The following is a 15,972-nucleotide window of genomic DNA, read 5'->3' on the forward strand; positions in this document are numbered from 1 at the left end:
CTTCAACGGGCTTGCTGCCATATTTAAGCTGCGTACTCTGAGGTGAGAATGAGGTCAACTTAATGAAGCGAGAACACATATTTGTATAGCTTGTAGTCAGCTAATTCGTCTGATAATGATGGTGCAGTAGTGCAATAATTTGACTCCTATTCCGTTTCCTGTCTGTTCTGTGTTTGAATGAGCAGGTCAGCCAGCTGCTCAGCTGTTGGAACAGTCTCTGTCCGCCGACTCCACGTCCGTCAGCCTGGAGTCTCTTCAGCCCGACACAGAGTATGTCATCAGCCTCTACCCCCTGTTCCCCCGAAACTCTGCGTCCCCATCCATCCTCAACGCAAGAACATGTGAGTCCACCCTGTGGCCATTTAATAATGATGTACTTTTATGTTGTATTAAATGTTAGATACATTTTATGAACAGTAATACAGAACAATTATACTATCTCTTTAAAGGTTTTCATAATACCAAAAATGTATACTAAACAAATAGGGTACAATTTTTCTTTATTATTATTATTATTTTTTTTTATTAAAGAGTAACTCCACCAGTTATACATATAAAAATGTGTTTACCAGTTGTGGGAATTACTACTGCAAATGTGAAAAAAGGAGTATGGGTTGGGGAGCTGCATGTAATCTGATAGAATACCTTTAGTCATGTCACTCAAGGGAGAAGAATGAGTGGAATTAACAAAGGTAAATCTCTGGTTATGCTGTATTGATTATTATTTCAAAATTTAGGTTAACAGTGTTAAGCTCAGTGGACTCAAAACCTGGCGCCTACATTTCTCACAATCCTTAGCAATGTAGCCACTGAGTGACATCACTGGAGGCAGTTTGTCAGCTTACATGCAGCTTCCTCTGGAGACACAAAAGGCTTTATACTACTTTTTTCCCATATGAAATAGTAGTGCCCAAGACCTGTGAACACACCTTATAGTGTAGGCACCTATTGAATGTATAACTTTGCGCGATCGTAGCAGTTTAAACATATGGTGTTTGTGTGTCTGTGTTCATATTTTTGCATGTGTCAGTGCGCCTTGAGGCGGTGCAGCAGTTAGCAGTGGAGACGGTGTCAGAGGGCAGCGTGCGTGTGCGGTGGAGAGGCGTCAGCGGTGCTCGGGCCTACCGTCTGGTGTGGGGACCATTTACAGGTCAGGGCAAAGCCAACATCAAACAGCATCTTGCATACCTACCAGTGAGGTTATTTTGCAAAGGAATTTGCATACACATAAATATTTTTTGTTTTTTCTGTTCTCAAAGGTCGAAACGTTGAGACTGTGGAGGTTGCCGGTGACAGCGAGTTTCACACTTTGTCCAGCCTGCTGTCCGACACCGAGTACATCGTCACTATCATCCCGCTGTATGAGGGCAACACTGAGGGCCCTGTAGCAACAGCCAGGTTCAAAATAGGTAGGTGTGGTTACACAGTTCATCGGAATATCACTGTGTCACTCTGTGGATGCTTTTCTCACAGTTATACACACAGGCACCACAACATTGTTTGCCACAATACACTTAATTACATTCTGTTTTTGTGTCCCTTGTCTCACAAATTTTTAATTGTGGTACACACTAGCTTTATGAATAAGTTGTTGCCTTCGTGGACAGGAAGCAGCGACAGAGAAGACAGCCAATAATCCGGCCCCTTGTTTGTCTCTGTTCTGTAAACCTACACATGTTACTGTTTAGTTCTGTTTGAGGAACATTTCTCGCACACCTACACACTCATTATACACACACACCATCTGTCTCTCGTGAGAAATGCCCATATGGTGTCGCTTCAGTCGGACCACTGTTATTTGAATGAAGGCTGAGTCACTGCAACGAGCAGAGAGCTGGCACAGAGAACTGGAGAACTGAAAACCGCTGTGTGGCCTCTTTCTGCTATCAAAGAAAAGATATATTTAGAGTCGTCTACGTCCTGTACACCACAGTACCTTAAACTTCAACTCAGCTTGTTTGTTCCTGTTTAAAGTGGTAGAGAAACAACTGTTTGTTGTGTCTGTGGTTGTCATGAGTTGACTGTTCCCTCTCATCGACTGTTTGGGGCTTTTAGTGAGAACAACATCGAATGAAGACATCATATTAATTTACAGATATGTGTATAATATTCATCGATACCATTAAGCTGAGTAAGATGTAGGAAGCCAGAAAGTTATGAACAATGTATCAAAGACTGCATGACATGTAATGTTACATTGTATGTATGTTACGTTTTTTTAAATCGATTTTGGTTCATCTTCTTCCTCATTGCCGACCACTATAATAGCTTTGCATGGCATTAAATCATGCAATATAATGCAATCTGGTGTAAATGTTCAGTTAGTCTGTGTATAGTCTGACTGTCAGGCGTAACAGGGGCACCAGTTGGTGTTTAAAACTCACTGGTTTTTAGACTTGTGTGCTCTGCATTGACACTTTCTTGTGAGTTTATGTTCACCACCATTGAGACCTGTGGGCATAGACAGTAGTATAATGTAGAGAAAGTGTTTATACATGAGACTGACCTGTGAGCTAAATTTTTGCCACAGAGGGAGATTTTCCTGGTGGCCTGGCACACTGATTGGCCTGGAGTGTCAGGCCTGTTGTAGTACTCGAGATTGATGTCCGTTTGGCAAGTGTGCACCCAACTTGACCCTCAAAGTGCAACCTCCTTAAACGACACATGAGATAACAGACGCCACTTTAAAATGTATCGAAAAATTCTATTCCTAGCCTATTGAGGTCTACAAACTCATCCTGCAACCTCCACATGGGTGCTCTCATAGTTGTGTGACATCAGACAGACAACTGCTCCACACTTCCAGTGTTGAACTATTGTACTTTTACTAGTAGGAGGGTGGAAGTTTATGTGTTCTGAGTTGTCTGGAACGCAGCATTAATGTTTGTATTTAACAAAGGGAAATCCCCACAAAAAATCCCTACGCAATACCTGGTGATTATTTTATTAAGACATTTTTCAAGGTACACCTACACATACACACACACACACACATATATATATATGCACATGTGCTCATTTGTATGTGCATGTGATTGATTTCAACATTCACTCAGTTTATGGTTTGTGCATTGACAAGCAAGAAAAAAAAAGTGGAATATGACAGCAGCTGGACTTGCTTAAGTTTCTTTCACCTCTCATCCAAGAGGCTTCCTCAGTTCTGACTGACTGGTATTTCGTGTCAAATCAGAAAGTCTATAACTGTGATATATTTAGCTGTCAGTGGTGGAATATTGGTTCATCCTTGAAACAGTGGCTTTTGCATCACTTCACAAAATGCTCCTGAACCCTTCAAATAAGAACACCAGCTGCTGCAGCTTATGGAAGAGAATGTGTGAATAAACTGCATATGGCTGTTGAATCGTCTCTCTTGAAGGGTTTCAAAATACTGCATATTGATGGTATAAGTTGTTAGTTATATATGTATATATTTAGTATTTGCATGTGTCTCTCACTGCGTCTCACAGCCTCTTTCTCTTTATTATTGTTGTCTGTGAGCTTCTGTAAAGCCATCTACATCTCATCATAAAAATTCTCAGCGTTAAACAGTGATTTACCTTGATCCGTGTCTCAAACTATGCCGTTTTGGCTCCATGAATTTGAGGGAATTGGCCCTTGAAAGTCCTTGAAGCTTTTGAACTGGCTGTTTAAGAGGGTGTGGGAATGGTGTTGATCTCTCTTGTATTGTACCAGGGCCTCTGAGATACACACACTCTCAGGTGCTTAAACCTCAATTGTCATTTTTGCTTCTCGACACACCTCATACTCTCTGTACTGCGCGCTACATAATGGCCCTCAGAGCACTTATTTACTCAGTAGCATTTTCTGAGTGTTAAATGAAATTTAAATGCTACTATAGAAGATGTTTTCTGTGTTCAGTCTGTGTATGAATACGGTGATTAAGTTAAGTGTGGACTATGTAGGCTGAAGCTAAAGAAGTTGGAAAAACTCCAACATTGACTTATCATTTAGTCTATGAAATATAAAAGATATAAAAAATTCACATCTTTTACCAGATCTCAAAGTGACAATTTAAGATAGCTAATTAATAACCACCACTCCAAAACCCAAAGACTCTTCATTAAGTGACAACATAAGGCACCAAATCCTTGAATTTAAGAAGCTGGAACCAGCAAATGTTCCAGCTATGTGTCTTGAAAAATTACTGAAACTATTAATCGATTATCAAAATAGTTGGTTGTCATTTTTCTTTTAGTCCACTAATTGATTGATTGAAATAAATCTGTTCCATGGATGCACCGTTATTCAGTCTTATTTGAGAGTACATACTCACATTTCAGCCATATTAGTTGCAATCAAAGTATCAGCGATTTGTATCCAAAGGATAGTTTAATGTTTTTCAAGTCTATCCTAATTCAGTATTTATTTGTATGTATTGAAAGTTATTGAGTTAATGGTCATTGCAGTCATTTCTTTGATTATTTGTTGCTGCTGATTTTGTCACGGGTGTTTCTGTATCTACAGACTGGTTTTTCTTGTTTCAGCAGGTTGAATTGGTCATTTAATGTCAGTATCTTTCAAAGTCATGAGCTTCTTTCTGTTATCATACCTCTTCCAGGGAGCGCAAAGAGGTAATTCTATGCTAAAAGACTTAAACTTTGAAATATACACATTTGGTTTGACTAATTAAGCCTCATATCAGGCTCAGCTGAACTTTTTGCCAAGTTTATTTAATATAGCACTTTGCATTTGACAGGTGTAGGCTTAATGTGCTTAAATAGAATAGGAGCTGTGGATTTTGTGTCCATCACCGTTCACAGCAACCGGTAAACCATTCACTGTGAAAATTGGCACTCCAGTTTTGTTTTCATGACAAACTTGAAGAAATGTGAACCAACCCGCCATTATTTTTCATTGATAGATTGATGGGCATAGAGCTTAACCTATAACAAATGACATGTTTTGTAATGCGTGTTTCCCTCAGAGCGTCAGGAGCAGCAGGTCCTCAGAGCAGCTACCACAGGCCCCTCCTCTATTCGCCTCACCTGGAGAATCATTCAGTCCTCTCGAGGATACCGCCTGCAGTGGAGTGAGGGGGAAGGTCAGATTTGAATGTCACATGCATGCTCAAAAATTCACTTATCAGTTTTGTTCTCTTTTTGTCTGCAATTTTAAACATTCTGCAGTTTTTAGGAAGAAGATGGACAAGTTCATATTATGCCATCATAATTATTACACATAATTTACCTGACATGTTGCCTCCTCTTTCAAGTTGTAGGAAGTAAATACTTAAACTGAGGGTAAAGTACATATAGTAGGTACAGATACACTGATCTTGGGTCTCCAGGTGGCCGTGTCCAGAGCCTGTCCTTTCCCAGAAGCACTAGCAGCCACGAGCTTACTGGCCTTCAGCCCAACACAGAATACATCATCACCCTGTTCACCCTGTACGACGGTCGTGAGGAGGCTACACCTGTCTCCACAGCATCCAGAGGTCAGTAAGGGGACACTGAGTTGATATATGGCTCATAAAAGTGCTTGGGTTAAAATCCAATTTCTGAATATGTATGTAGAAATATATGCTTGACAGTTTCTTTGTGCTTTGACACATTTTTCATGAGTGCAGAGGAACAGCCAGTGGGGAGTGTATCCAACCTGAGAGTGGTGGAGTCTCTGGGCAGCACTGTCAGACTCGGCTGGACGGGTGTAGCCGGGGCTACGCAGTACCGCATCATAATCCTGAACACAGAAGGTACACTTATGCATTTCATTTGTTACTATAGTGCCCAATTATTAATGAAAACTTATGAAAACAGTGCGTCTGTGTGTTTTATGTCATGTCAGCGGGAACAGAGGAAATCCGGAGTATCCCTGGCAACCAGACGACCCTTGACCTCAGAGACCTGACAGTGGGAGTGTCTTATGTTGTCACTGTCACAGCACTGGTGGGGACAAATGAAGGAGACCCAGTTACTGTCTCCATCAAACCAGGTGGGCAGAGCAGTGACTATGTATTCCATCATCATGTCTTCATCATGATAATGAAACCAGAAATCCCCATCTTATTTCTAATATAATTAATTTTTGACTCCTGCTTGTGTTTAAGTGTTTCCATGTTCAATCTGTTGGGTCTTTTTTATCTTGTGATTCAGAGTTTCTCCTTTGTCATCTGTCATATCAGCACCACTGGATCTTTTTAAACACTGAAGATTCTCACAGGCACAAATTATTGTGAATTTTAAATTCCTGTGAATTTTAAATTCTTGTGAATTTTAGGGAAGACATCAAGGCTTTGACAGTTGTTGAAAATAGACATAAATAGACGAGAGTAGAAATCAAAATGCTATAGATATATTTTTATTTAACATTAGGAAATAGTTCTTCTGTCTTCTTCTATGTTTCTAAATTGTCTTCTGTCTTCACTGTAACAACACTCTGTTCACATATTTAACCCTCCGTCTCTTTTTGATTCTTGTTGCTCTTCAAGTGAAATATAGATTTATACATTATTTCAGAGCAAGGTGCTGGCAGAGTGACTAACCTCCGAGTGACAAACGCAAACAGTCGGAGGATTCGAATTGCATGGACGGGTGTGAGTGGAGCAACAGGGTACAGGGTGACCTGGAGACAAGGCAGCAGTAAGGGTTATGTTTTTGAGTTTTCCTTTCGTATCACGCATTAATGCATTCATCTCTGACATGCAGTAATTGGGCCTCAAGGGGGCAGATAATATATCTTGTTTGATTCCTGCTGTTTTGTTAATGGAATGTGTATGAGTATAGTATGTCTTACTGCAGTTGTTTTTGAAATCATACAATGACATGTGCAAAATAAACCAAATATGAATATGAAAAAAAAACATAAAATTGAAGACAGATTAAGATCATACCTCATGGTCATTTAAAAAACGGTGGCACCAGACTTTGAAGTTTCGTATCCTCACTCCTCTCTGTGTTTTGGCTTGTAGTCAGTTTTTTTATGTGCATGACTTAACATTTTCTCATGTTCTGCTTCGCAGGTGCGGAACAGTCCCGTCTTCTCGGAGCCGAGGCCACAGCCTATACCATAGACAGCCTGCGACCAGATGAGGCGCTGGTAATTGGTGTTGCAGCTGTGGTTGATCAGCGTGTTGGAGAGGTGGTCACGCTGTCTTCTCGTACAAATCCCCACGGTGGATCAGTGTCTGGCCTTCGCATCGTTGACGTCACATCTCAGAGGATACGCATTACGTGGTCGCCGTCCACCAGGGCAACTGGCTATAAGATCACTTGGCGTCGTGATGATGGTAAGCAGTGATTAGAATCAAAGTTATTGTAGTCAATTTAAGTGAAAATGAAAATTAAGTGTGATAAAACATTTAAAGTTCACTGAAATAAAACTAAACTAAGAGAAAAAATGTTCTAACAAAAATAGCAAAAGTAGAATGAATAAAAGTAGGAAATGTCTTTAGTTTTGATCTTTGTCAGTCTGCACAGCAAGCTTGAGTCATGGTCCGTATATTTATTGAGACTGTGAGTTTGTATTGTAATATGTATTTTGAACTTTTTATGTCTTATTCCTGAAAGAATTCTCACTATATTTTAATCAAAACTTATACTGAAACCAATAACAGCCCATCAACAATAAAACTAAACTGAAACAAGCAAATCCAATCTGGAACAATGTACTAAATCGACTCTGATTAGAATTAACACTCATTATTTTACGTACATAAGATATATCCAGACGTGGTGCCTTCTATCTTTTTGTATCTACAGTTTAAAAAAGAAACTGATGTCTATGACTTTTCATTCATTATTTTTCTTGGTGCAGGAGTTGAATCAACTCGTAACGTGCCTGCTGAAGTCTCTTCCTTCACCATTGATGGACTGCAGTCAGATTCAGCTTACACTCTGTTAGTTTCCTCACTGACTGGCTCTCGAGAGGGAAGTCCTGCCACCCTGGTAATCAGAACAGGTAACAAACTGAATTTGTCAAATACACATTGTCATCATTGTACAAACTGTCTATAGGGAGAAACCTGGCTGTGTGTGACATGATTGTTTCCTATCTTGACCTTCAGAGTCAGATAGAACTGTGATTGGGACTGTGACGTCACTGCAAGTCCAGGAGACCCGTGGAGAGGTTGTCCGAGTCACCTGGGTTGGTGTGCAGGGAGCAACGGCTTATCGTGTGTCTTGGAGGAGAACAGATGGTAGATTTTCGGTCCATTTGTACTTTCACTCACCGCACATAATCAAAGTTTCTTTAAAAGTACTAAGTTGCCTTTAAATATGCATTCATATTTAAGTTAGACTTTAATTAGAAATACTTGTTTTTTTCTTTGATGGATGTTGTATGGCAGCCGGTCTGTTAATCATTGTTGCTACTCTGTGCTGCTGTAGGCGGTGAGGAAAGGAGTCAGGTGGTCGGGGGAGATGTGACAGCAGTGGATTTAGACCAGTTGGACCCTGGAGCCCAGTACGAGGTGCAGGTCATGGCTTTAGTTCAGAACAGAGAGGGAACCCCCGTGTCTGTCAGAGTCACTACACGTGAGTCTAGTCTTGTTTAAATAAACCTCCAAAGTGAGATTTGCTTGTGTAAATTCTCAATAAAATGTTGTTCTCATATGCTAAGTGGAGTGAAATATAAGAAACCACATTGTAGATCTCAGTTATATCATGTCTCATGTCACATGCCATTATTTGGTCACTATTTAAAAGTAACTGAAACGTTGATGTGTAAGTTACCGTCTATGTTGTGTGCAATAATTTAATTTTGCACTGTATACAAAATATCATATTTTGACAAATGTATTGGATGAAATGTCTCTGTATACAGCTGGGGTCTTCACCCCAGCTCCGACAGTACTTGCCACAACTTTACAAGTGGCGGAGATTACCCAGAGTTCTGTGCGGCTTGGCTGGAATCCACTACCAGGTGCCACAGGATATATTCTGCGCTGGAGAGACGAGACAGGTGAAGCATAATATTGTACATGATTTAATTTATATTTCTTTGAGACTTTTCTATGCCTGCTCTATAGTCCAACCATTTTCCCTTTTCACATTTCTCAGATGTTGGTCGAGGCTTGTCTGTCACGCTCCCTGCTGCCTCCAGCTCTTACCAGGTGACTGGACTGCGTTTGGGCCGTCGATATCGCTTCACCGTGCAGCCCACCTTCACAAGTGGAGTTGGGAGAGAGAGCTCTGTAGATGAACGCACTGGTAACACACGAACACCTGCTTTTTCATATAGTTGCAACACCTTATGATATGTGACTTATTCCCTCCTGCTTACATGTTTACAGTGTGTGTGGGCGGGCGTCTGGATGTGGTGTTTTTGGTGCCGGCATCTACCGATCGAGTTAACCTCGCAAGACCTCTGCGTGAACTCCTTACAAGTGCAGCGGGGTCGCTCAATACTATCGGACCCCGAGACTCACAGGTAAATGCTCGGGAAGAATATGTTTCAGACACTGACTGGGTTATGTTTGGGAAAAGTGGGACTAAAAACACTAAGGAGCAAGCAGATGACAGAACAAAAGGCATCTGTTATTAAATGATGCTGTAATCCATATAAATCCAAAGTGAAAGCAATAAAACTGACAAAGACAGACTGGGGCAAATCCAAAAAAAGGAACAAAGACAAATACAAAAACAACGAGACATACAAACCTTGTTTTGAGAACTTTGGGAACACAAGGGCTGAAAACAGGAGAAGCAACACAGAAATACCGGGAACACAAAGGATGCAGAACTGACGTGGGGGAGCAGACAAATGAAGGACTGAGGGAAAAATACAGGCCTAAATACACAGGGAGGGGTGCACTCAGATAAAGGACGGCAGAAGAGACAACGAGAGGAAGTGGACAGAGAAACATGAGAGATGAGGATATAAACTGCAAAATAAAACAGGAAATGAATTATAGAATACCCATCAATGAGGCTTCTCAGTCTGAAAGTGGAGACAATGTAAAATTGCTTTAATCCTGCATTCCTTCTATTGGCCAGCAGGGGTACATCCATTGATTTCAGAAAGAAGCTGATTGTATGTAAGCTTATGGGAAAACCCTGCTTCTCACTTGATTTATTATCTCAGTAAACAGTTTCCTGATTGAGTTTATAGTCTTAATGGTTGTTTCAGTTCTTCTTCAGTACCGTTCCATTGTGCATTTACAGGATTTTATCTGTGAACTGCCAATCTTTTTGGTTATTTTCTGCCTGTTTCAGGTGGGAGTTGTCGTGTACGGTTACAGACCCAAAATATGGTTCCTGCTCAACCGCCATGGCCGGTCTGACACACTTCTCCAAGAGATCCAGTCCACTCCCTTTGATGAAAGCCCAGGAAATAACATCGGTCTGTGTTTTTTTTCTCCCTCCTCTCTGATAGATGTCTTTCCTGACGTTTCTATATTAACTGAACTGGGCTTCATCTATGCTGCTGTTCAACAGTATGTGTGTGTGTTCAGCATTTGTGAGCAGTGATATTATCTGTCTCCCTCTGCAGGTGAGGCGGTGACATTCACCACACAATATCTTCTGAGCCCTGCAGCTGGCCGAAGGCCGAGGGTCCCTGGTGCTGTTGTCATCATCGCTGACAAAAAATCAGCTGACAACCTTACACTTGCAGCCAGCAGGCTCAGGGCTACAGGTATGTGGGAGCAGTCATGTGGTAAATTAAATAAATTTCCTGTACCTATTAGATCATTACACTTGGCTGCATTCATAAAATTTGGTTTCAAGCTTTCAGTAAAATAAATGTATACAAACATTTGCAATGGTGCAAGTTCTTCCCTGTTGAAACCAGTCAGTTGTATGTGTTTGCCAGGTGTGACAGTGTTAGCACTGGGTATGGAGCAGGCAGATACTGAGGAGCTGCGTCGTGTGGTGACGGATGGCAGCATTCAGAACATCCTGTATGCCCGTGATGCAGCACAGTTGGACACTCTACATACTGATCTGGCAGACATGCTCTGTGGTCTTGCCAGAATACCAGAGGTATGAAGAAAATCATGTCTGGTTTATGGTCATGATCTTGAATGCTATTGTGTCCTAAGGACCCAACCAAGACAACATATTTTCACTATCCTGTGTCTCCTAATTCAGCTATTTGACAAACAAATATAACATATGGATGTAGATTCTGACAAATTTTCATGATATTTTGTGACCTTTTATTGAAAGAGAAGGGAGTTATATTACTGGAGGATATAAGACAAAACCATCTCTGTCATCTCTTCCTGATGTTTCTGTCCTTGTTTTGTTTAGGATCCAGGTTCAGGTTGTACTATATGCCCACAGGTGAGTCATTCAAGTGTGTTAAATACTCTTAATAGCTTTGATGAACATACTGCAGATTGGGTGACTGACAGACACACCCTTTAAGTTTTTATCTCCTCTTCTCTTGCATTCTCCTCCCTCCTGAATTTCTCTTGTTTTCCATTTCTTTCAGGGCGAGAAGGGTGATCGTGGAGACAGGGTACAGTGCAGAAAGTTGCTGAATTTTTTTTTAACCACTTCTCTGGTGTTTTAAGTTTTCAGCTGTTGTGGTGTCATTTTTTGTTGGACTCCACAGGGTGAGAGAGGCAGAGATGGTGCAGACGGACGTAAGGGAGAGCCTGTGAGTTATTCATTCTGAAGATGTTATTCCTATATACAGAAATGTACTAATGTTCAAAAATGATATTGATTGTGCTTACTATATTATATACTATATTATACTATATTTTTTTGTGTGTGGTCAGGGTCGTGATGGTCTGCCTGGGAGGGAGGGCCCCAGAGGGCCTGAAGGACGTCCGGGTCAGCCAGGCCAAATAATACCTATTGACCCCACAGGGGGCGTGAAGGGAGAAAAAGGAGAGAGAGTAGGTAGATTTAGAGATGTACAAAAAATATAAGAACCTGCCTTATTAGGAATAAAGTTACAGATAGGCTGATCTCTGTTCAGGGTTTTCCTGGCATTGATGGAAGTCCAGGACTGCCAGGACGACCAGGTTCTCCAGGAAATGCAGGGGTCCCGGTGAGTAGAGGGACCACAGACCACTGGACATCTTTATGTTGTTGAATTAACATAAAGGTCATAAAATGATTATGTTTGTGTGTCTGCAGGGTTCACAGGGCCTACCTGGTATCAGAGGAGACCCAGTGAGTATCTGTCATTCTCCTGACCTGCAGAGTTCATAGATGGACCTCTGAAATTGAAGTACAGTGCTTCCTCCCTAAGAGTTTTTCTGTTGTTTTAGGGTGAACCAGGTGTGGCAGGTCCACAAGGGCCAAAGGGAGGTAAAGGTGAAAGGGTGAGTAATCGCCTTTGAAGCCTTTCCCATATATGTATATATACAAATATGTGGCAATGTCTCTGTGTTACTGTGCTTTATTTGATGCTTTAGGGTGAACCGGGCTCATCTGGACCCGGAGGAGGGTTTCCTGGGAGGAAAGGAGAACCAGGCATCCCTGGAATACCAGTAAGAAACAAACTGGACAGCAAAATGTTCTAAATCAACTTTAATAGTGTCATTGCTATCCAGATGAACACGACATGATAACTAGCTGTCTTTCTAGCTGTAGCTGTTTAGATGGTGTGTCGTACTAAGTTTTTCCAATACATTAACTAGTGTTATTGTTTTTTTTTACTTAGGGTACACCAGGTCGACCAGGCAGCGACGGGGCCAAAGGTGCCCCTGGAGTTCCGGGGACACCAGGTCAGGATGGGCGCCCAGGTTTAGCAGGAACACCAGGACCCTCTATCAAGGTTAGCCTCCTCATTAAGTTAGAAATTGCCATAAGTATACTGACATCAGCTCTGTGAGATATTCACTCAGGATTGTATGTTCTTTCAAAGATGCAACAATCAAGATTTTGTGATGTAGTTGTATTTCATTTAAATCTTCCCTGCCATGTGGTGTTAAAAACATTCCAACTTGCTTTGGCAGCTTAAAGGTGTAGTTTGTAGTTTTGGAAAAGAAACTGACACAGAAACACAGAAACACTTACAAACTAGAAATAAAAATGTATTTGATGTATTTCTATATATGATTAAACAAACTGTCCCCAGAGGAGAATAAGTGAATAAGAACACTGTTTAAAGCTAGAAAAGTGGATACCTAGAGGGGTCCTGCAAATACAAACAAAGTAAAATCATATGAAATTGTGTTGTTTGTTCAGTGTATTCAGCAATTGAAATAAATAAATGAAGGTTTTTTTCCTCTGATTAAAACTGCATATTGCAACTTTGAATATTACAGCCATTTATTTCTGAACTGCTCACAGATGTTTACAACAAACGATTGAAAAATAATCTATCTTATTTTTTAAAAAATATGTTAAATCAATAAAATCAAATGTATAAAGAAATCTGATTGGATGTTGTCAGTTTAGCCAAATGATTTTTTTGTCATCTATAGTTCAATCAGGAGAGACTTAGTTTATAATTAATCAATATTTATTGCAAAGTGCACATCAGATGAGAAAAATAAGTCTTTGGCAATTAGGCTCGGTTGTGACTGTCATTAAATTTCACAAGGGAAGGTAAAGCCATGAGTTAGTATAAAAAGGCCCCCCGATGGAGCAGAGATGCTGGTTTTAATGATGGGATGGGATGAAGATGATTGCTAAAGATCTGGATGAAATGAGTTGGCCTCTGGTGGGCTCGGACCGGACACTGGATATGATGAACTGGAGGTGAATGATGGTGGAAGAGGGTTTCAACAAATATTCACTGTAGCAACAGCTGACAACAGCAGAGAGGAAAACATATTTAAAGACTAATGGCATGGACATGATGGTTGGCTGATTTAATTGTGCTAAACACCCATTGTCAGTTGATTAAGAGATAGGGAGTGAGAAAGAGAGAGTTATAAATGAACAGCTAGATCATATGCTGAGCCTCATTTACTGTAAGTCGACATCAGATTATTGCAGTAACCAAGTTTGAAATCCACGTTTCCTCAATGAAGTCTCTTATTCAGACTGCTAAAGTGCTATAAAAGTCTATTTGGTTCAACCACTACACCGAGACAAAACTCTTATTATACAACTCAATCACATGGTGGTAGTATTGAGCCACTAAAATATTTCATTCAGTGGCGGCTCAAACATTTACTGTATATGAGGTTTGTTGTCACATAATATTATTTTTGATGTATGGTTTTAGTCATTCAAGTAAGGGTTTTTTATAGAGATATTATTGATTTTATTTATATTCTTTTCAAACCTGAGACAAGGACTGGAAACTGTATTTTTCATAATGCATCCAAAAAAGCTATTTTCATATTTGTTAGTTGTGTCAGATGCTAATGTTATTTCTAGTACATATCTGTGAAGACAGTGTCTCTGGAAACTAAATGATTGATTCTTCCATCACAACAGATTGCAATTGATCAATAATGAAAAAAGAAGTTGTTGTAATTGGTCTTATTTAGAATGACAAGTACTTATTTCTGTCATTGTATTAAATGCCAAGCAGCAGAGAGGTTGGTTGTTTGTGTATGAATCGACCTTTGTGTATTTGTGTAGATGTTGTTGAGGTTATAATAAGCTCCGTGCACACTCCCCTTTCAAGGTGGGAATCATGTGCTGTTGTTCTGCCTTGCCGTCTTTGGGAAAGTTGCAGAGACAGAATGAGGGGACAGTTTTGATCCCCCTCTGATCCGCCAGTAGAGGTCGTAGATTGAATACCGTCGCGCCTCTTTTGCTTCCACAATGCCGGCATGCTGTATGAAATGACACACTGGAGCGGCTTTGAGCCAGCGCTGCTTGGTTCAGTGTGAGCAAATAAAGGTGGCGTAAAGGCGAGCCTACTTGGCAGAGATATTGCAGAATCTCTGTGTGAAAATGGCCACAGAGTAATCCTCCCTAACAACGGTGTTTACCCTCCTCTCTCCTCTCTCTCTCTCTTTGTTTCTTTCTGCAGGGAGAAAAGGGCAGCCCAGGAGAGAGGGTGAGTCACATCATCACCAGCTTGTCCTCTCACTTCAGAAATGTCCCGAGGAGCACACAAGCATAATGATTCCAGCTCTTATCTCTCTTTGCTGACAGGGACCTCCAGGAGTCGGCAGCGGGGTGGCCGTGAAGGGCGAGAAGGGCTCCCCTGTAAGAGCCGTCAATCACTGCTGAAGTGCTGACACGTTTAGTTTGCATCTGAACTCTGTGCACGTGTGTGTGTGTGTGTGTGTGTGTGTGTGTGTGTTGGTGGGTAGGTTGGGGGGATGTCTGGATGTATTTTGCATTTACTAATTGCATTTTTATTATCAGGGAGCTCTGGGAACTCCAGGGGCCCAGGGTCCTAGAGGGCTGACAGGACCACAGGGTAGCAAAGGAGACAAGGTAGCTGCAGATTGAGTCAGTGCATGAGTGGTTGAGCATGTGAGGTGCTTATCTCAGAGAAATGTTCTTTTTTCAGGGCGAAGGTGCTGATGGGCCACCGGGACCTCCAGGCAGACAAGGAGAGCCTGGAGACAGGGTAGGTTAAACTCATACAACTTGAAGTCTAACTTCAGATGGCTGATGCCATGATGATGAACAATATACATATATAAATATATATATGCCTGTGTGTGTGTGTGCATATACACTGGCTAATTTCAAGGCTACCTTTGAAATCTGGTGATTGCTATCAAATTATAAAGTAAAGAAAACATTGTAAAACAAAAACAAGTAAAATCTGATTTCCACTAAGCAGAGAGAAAATTTTCATTTTCAACCGATGTATGTGTAACAAAACAAATGAAACAGACTTCTAATGTTCACAGCTCAATGATTTGACGATAGGAACAGGAAGAAAAACACACCTTTGACTGCAGAGTAACTTGCAGAATTGCGGTAATTTGCATTATATTTGGTAAATACTACCTAGAATGTCAGTGCGTCCATCGCACTGTATGACAGTATGTCCTTTTGCCTTTTATAGACACATACACAACTAGCCATGGGAAAGATAAGTATGCACCTGTGCGTCATATTTAAAGAGTTATAAGCAAAAGTATGAAGTACTTTAGAAAATAGTTACAGGGTCACGCTGTATACAGTTACA

At 40.9% G+C, this 15,972-nt stretch overlaps 1 protein-coding gene across 6 annotated transcripts in view; it reads left to right on the plus strand.

The window, feature by feature from the left end:
* Positions 1 to 15,972, plus strand: part of col7a1 (collagen, type VII, alpha 1) — a 68,856-nt gene that overhangs the window by 14,692 nt on the left and 38,192 nt on the right. For all 6 annotated transcript variants that reach the window (XM_037101596.1, XM_037101593.1, XM_037101594.1 and 3 more), the window contains 31 exons: positions 186 to 341; positions 1,031 to 1,150; positions 1,260 to 1,409; positions 4,946 to 5,062; positions 5,309 to 5,455; positions 5,588 to 5,713; positions 5,806 to 5,952; positions 6,477 to 6,599; positions 6,980 to 7,246; positions 7,774 to 7,917; positions 8,024 to 8,155; positions 8,346 to 8,492; positions 8,782 to 8,919; positions 9,018 to 9,167; positions 9,251 to 9,387; positions 10,173 to 10,299; positions 10,450 to 10,593; positions 10,771 to 10,940; positions 11,211 to 11,243; positions 11,395 to 11,421; positions 11,518 to 11,562; positions 11,687 to 11,806; positions 11,890 to 11,961; positions 12,051 to 12,086; positions 12,185 to 12,238; positions 12,332 to 12,406; positions 12,580 to 12,693; positions 14,854 to 14,880; positions 14,979 to 15,032; positions 15,195 to 15,266; positions 15,343 to 15,402. In XM_037101596.1, the coding sequence (XP_036957491.1) occupies positions 186 to 341; positions 1,031 to 1,150; positions 1,260 to 1,409; positions 4,946 to 5,062; positions 5,309 to 5,455; positions 5,588 to 5,713; positions 5,806 to 5,952; positions 6,477 to 6,599; positions 6,980 to 7,246; positions 7,774 to 7,917; positions 8,024 to 8,155; positions 8,346 to 8,492; positions 8,782 to 8,919; positions 9,018 to 9,167; positions 9,251 to 9,387; positions 10,173 to 10,299; positions 10,450 to 10,593; positions 10,771 to 10,940; positions 11,211 to 11,243; positions 11,395 to 11,421; positions 11,518 to 11,562; positions 11,687 to 11,806; positions 11,890 to 11,961; positions 12,051 to 12,086; positions 12,185 to 12,238; positions 12,332 to 12,406; positions 12,580 to 12,693; positions 14,854 to 14,880; positions 14,979 to 15,032; positions 15,195 to 15,266; positions 15,343 to 15,402 (3,431 nt within the window). The remainder of the gene's footprint in view (positions 1 to 185; positions 342 to 1,030; positions 1,151 to 1,259; positions 1,410 to 4,945; positions 5,063 to 5,308; positions 5,456 to 5,587; positions 5,714 to 5,805; positions 5,953 to 6,476; positions 6,600 to 6,979; positions 7,247 to 7,773; positions 7,918 to 8,023; positions 8,156 to 8,345; positions 8,493 to 8,781; positions 8,920 to 9,017; positions 9,168 to 9,250; positions 9,388 to 10,172; positions 10,300 to 10,449; positions 10,594 to 10,770; positions 10,941 to 11,210; positions 11,244 to 11,394; positions 11,422 to 11,517; positions 11,563 to 11,686; positions 11,807 to 11,889; positions 11,962 to 12,050; positions 12,087 to 12,184; positions 12,239 to 12,331; positions 12,407 to 12,579; positions 12,694 to 14,853; positions 14,881 to 14,978; positions 15,033 to 15,194; positions 15,267 to 15,342; positions 15,403 to 15,972) is intronic.

This window comes from Acanthopagrus latus, chromosome 6 (genome assembly GCF_904848185.1).
Source record: "Acanthopagrus latus isolate v.2019 chromosome 6, fAcaLat1.1, whole genome shotgun sequence".
Classification (NCBI taxonomy): Eukaryota; Metazoa; Chordata; class Actinopteri; order Spariformes; family Sparidae; genus Acanthopagrus; species Acanthopagrus latus.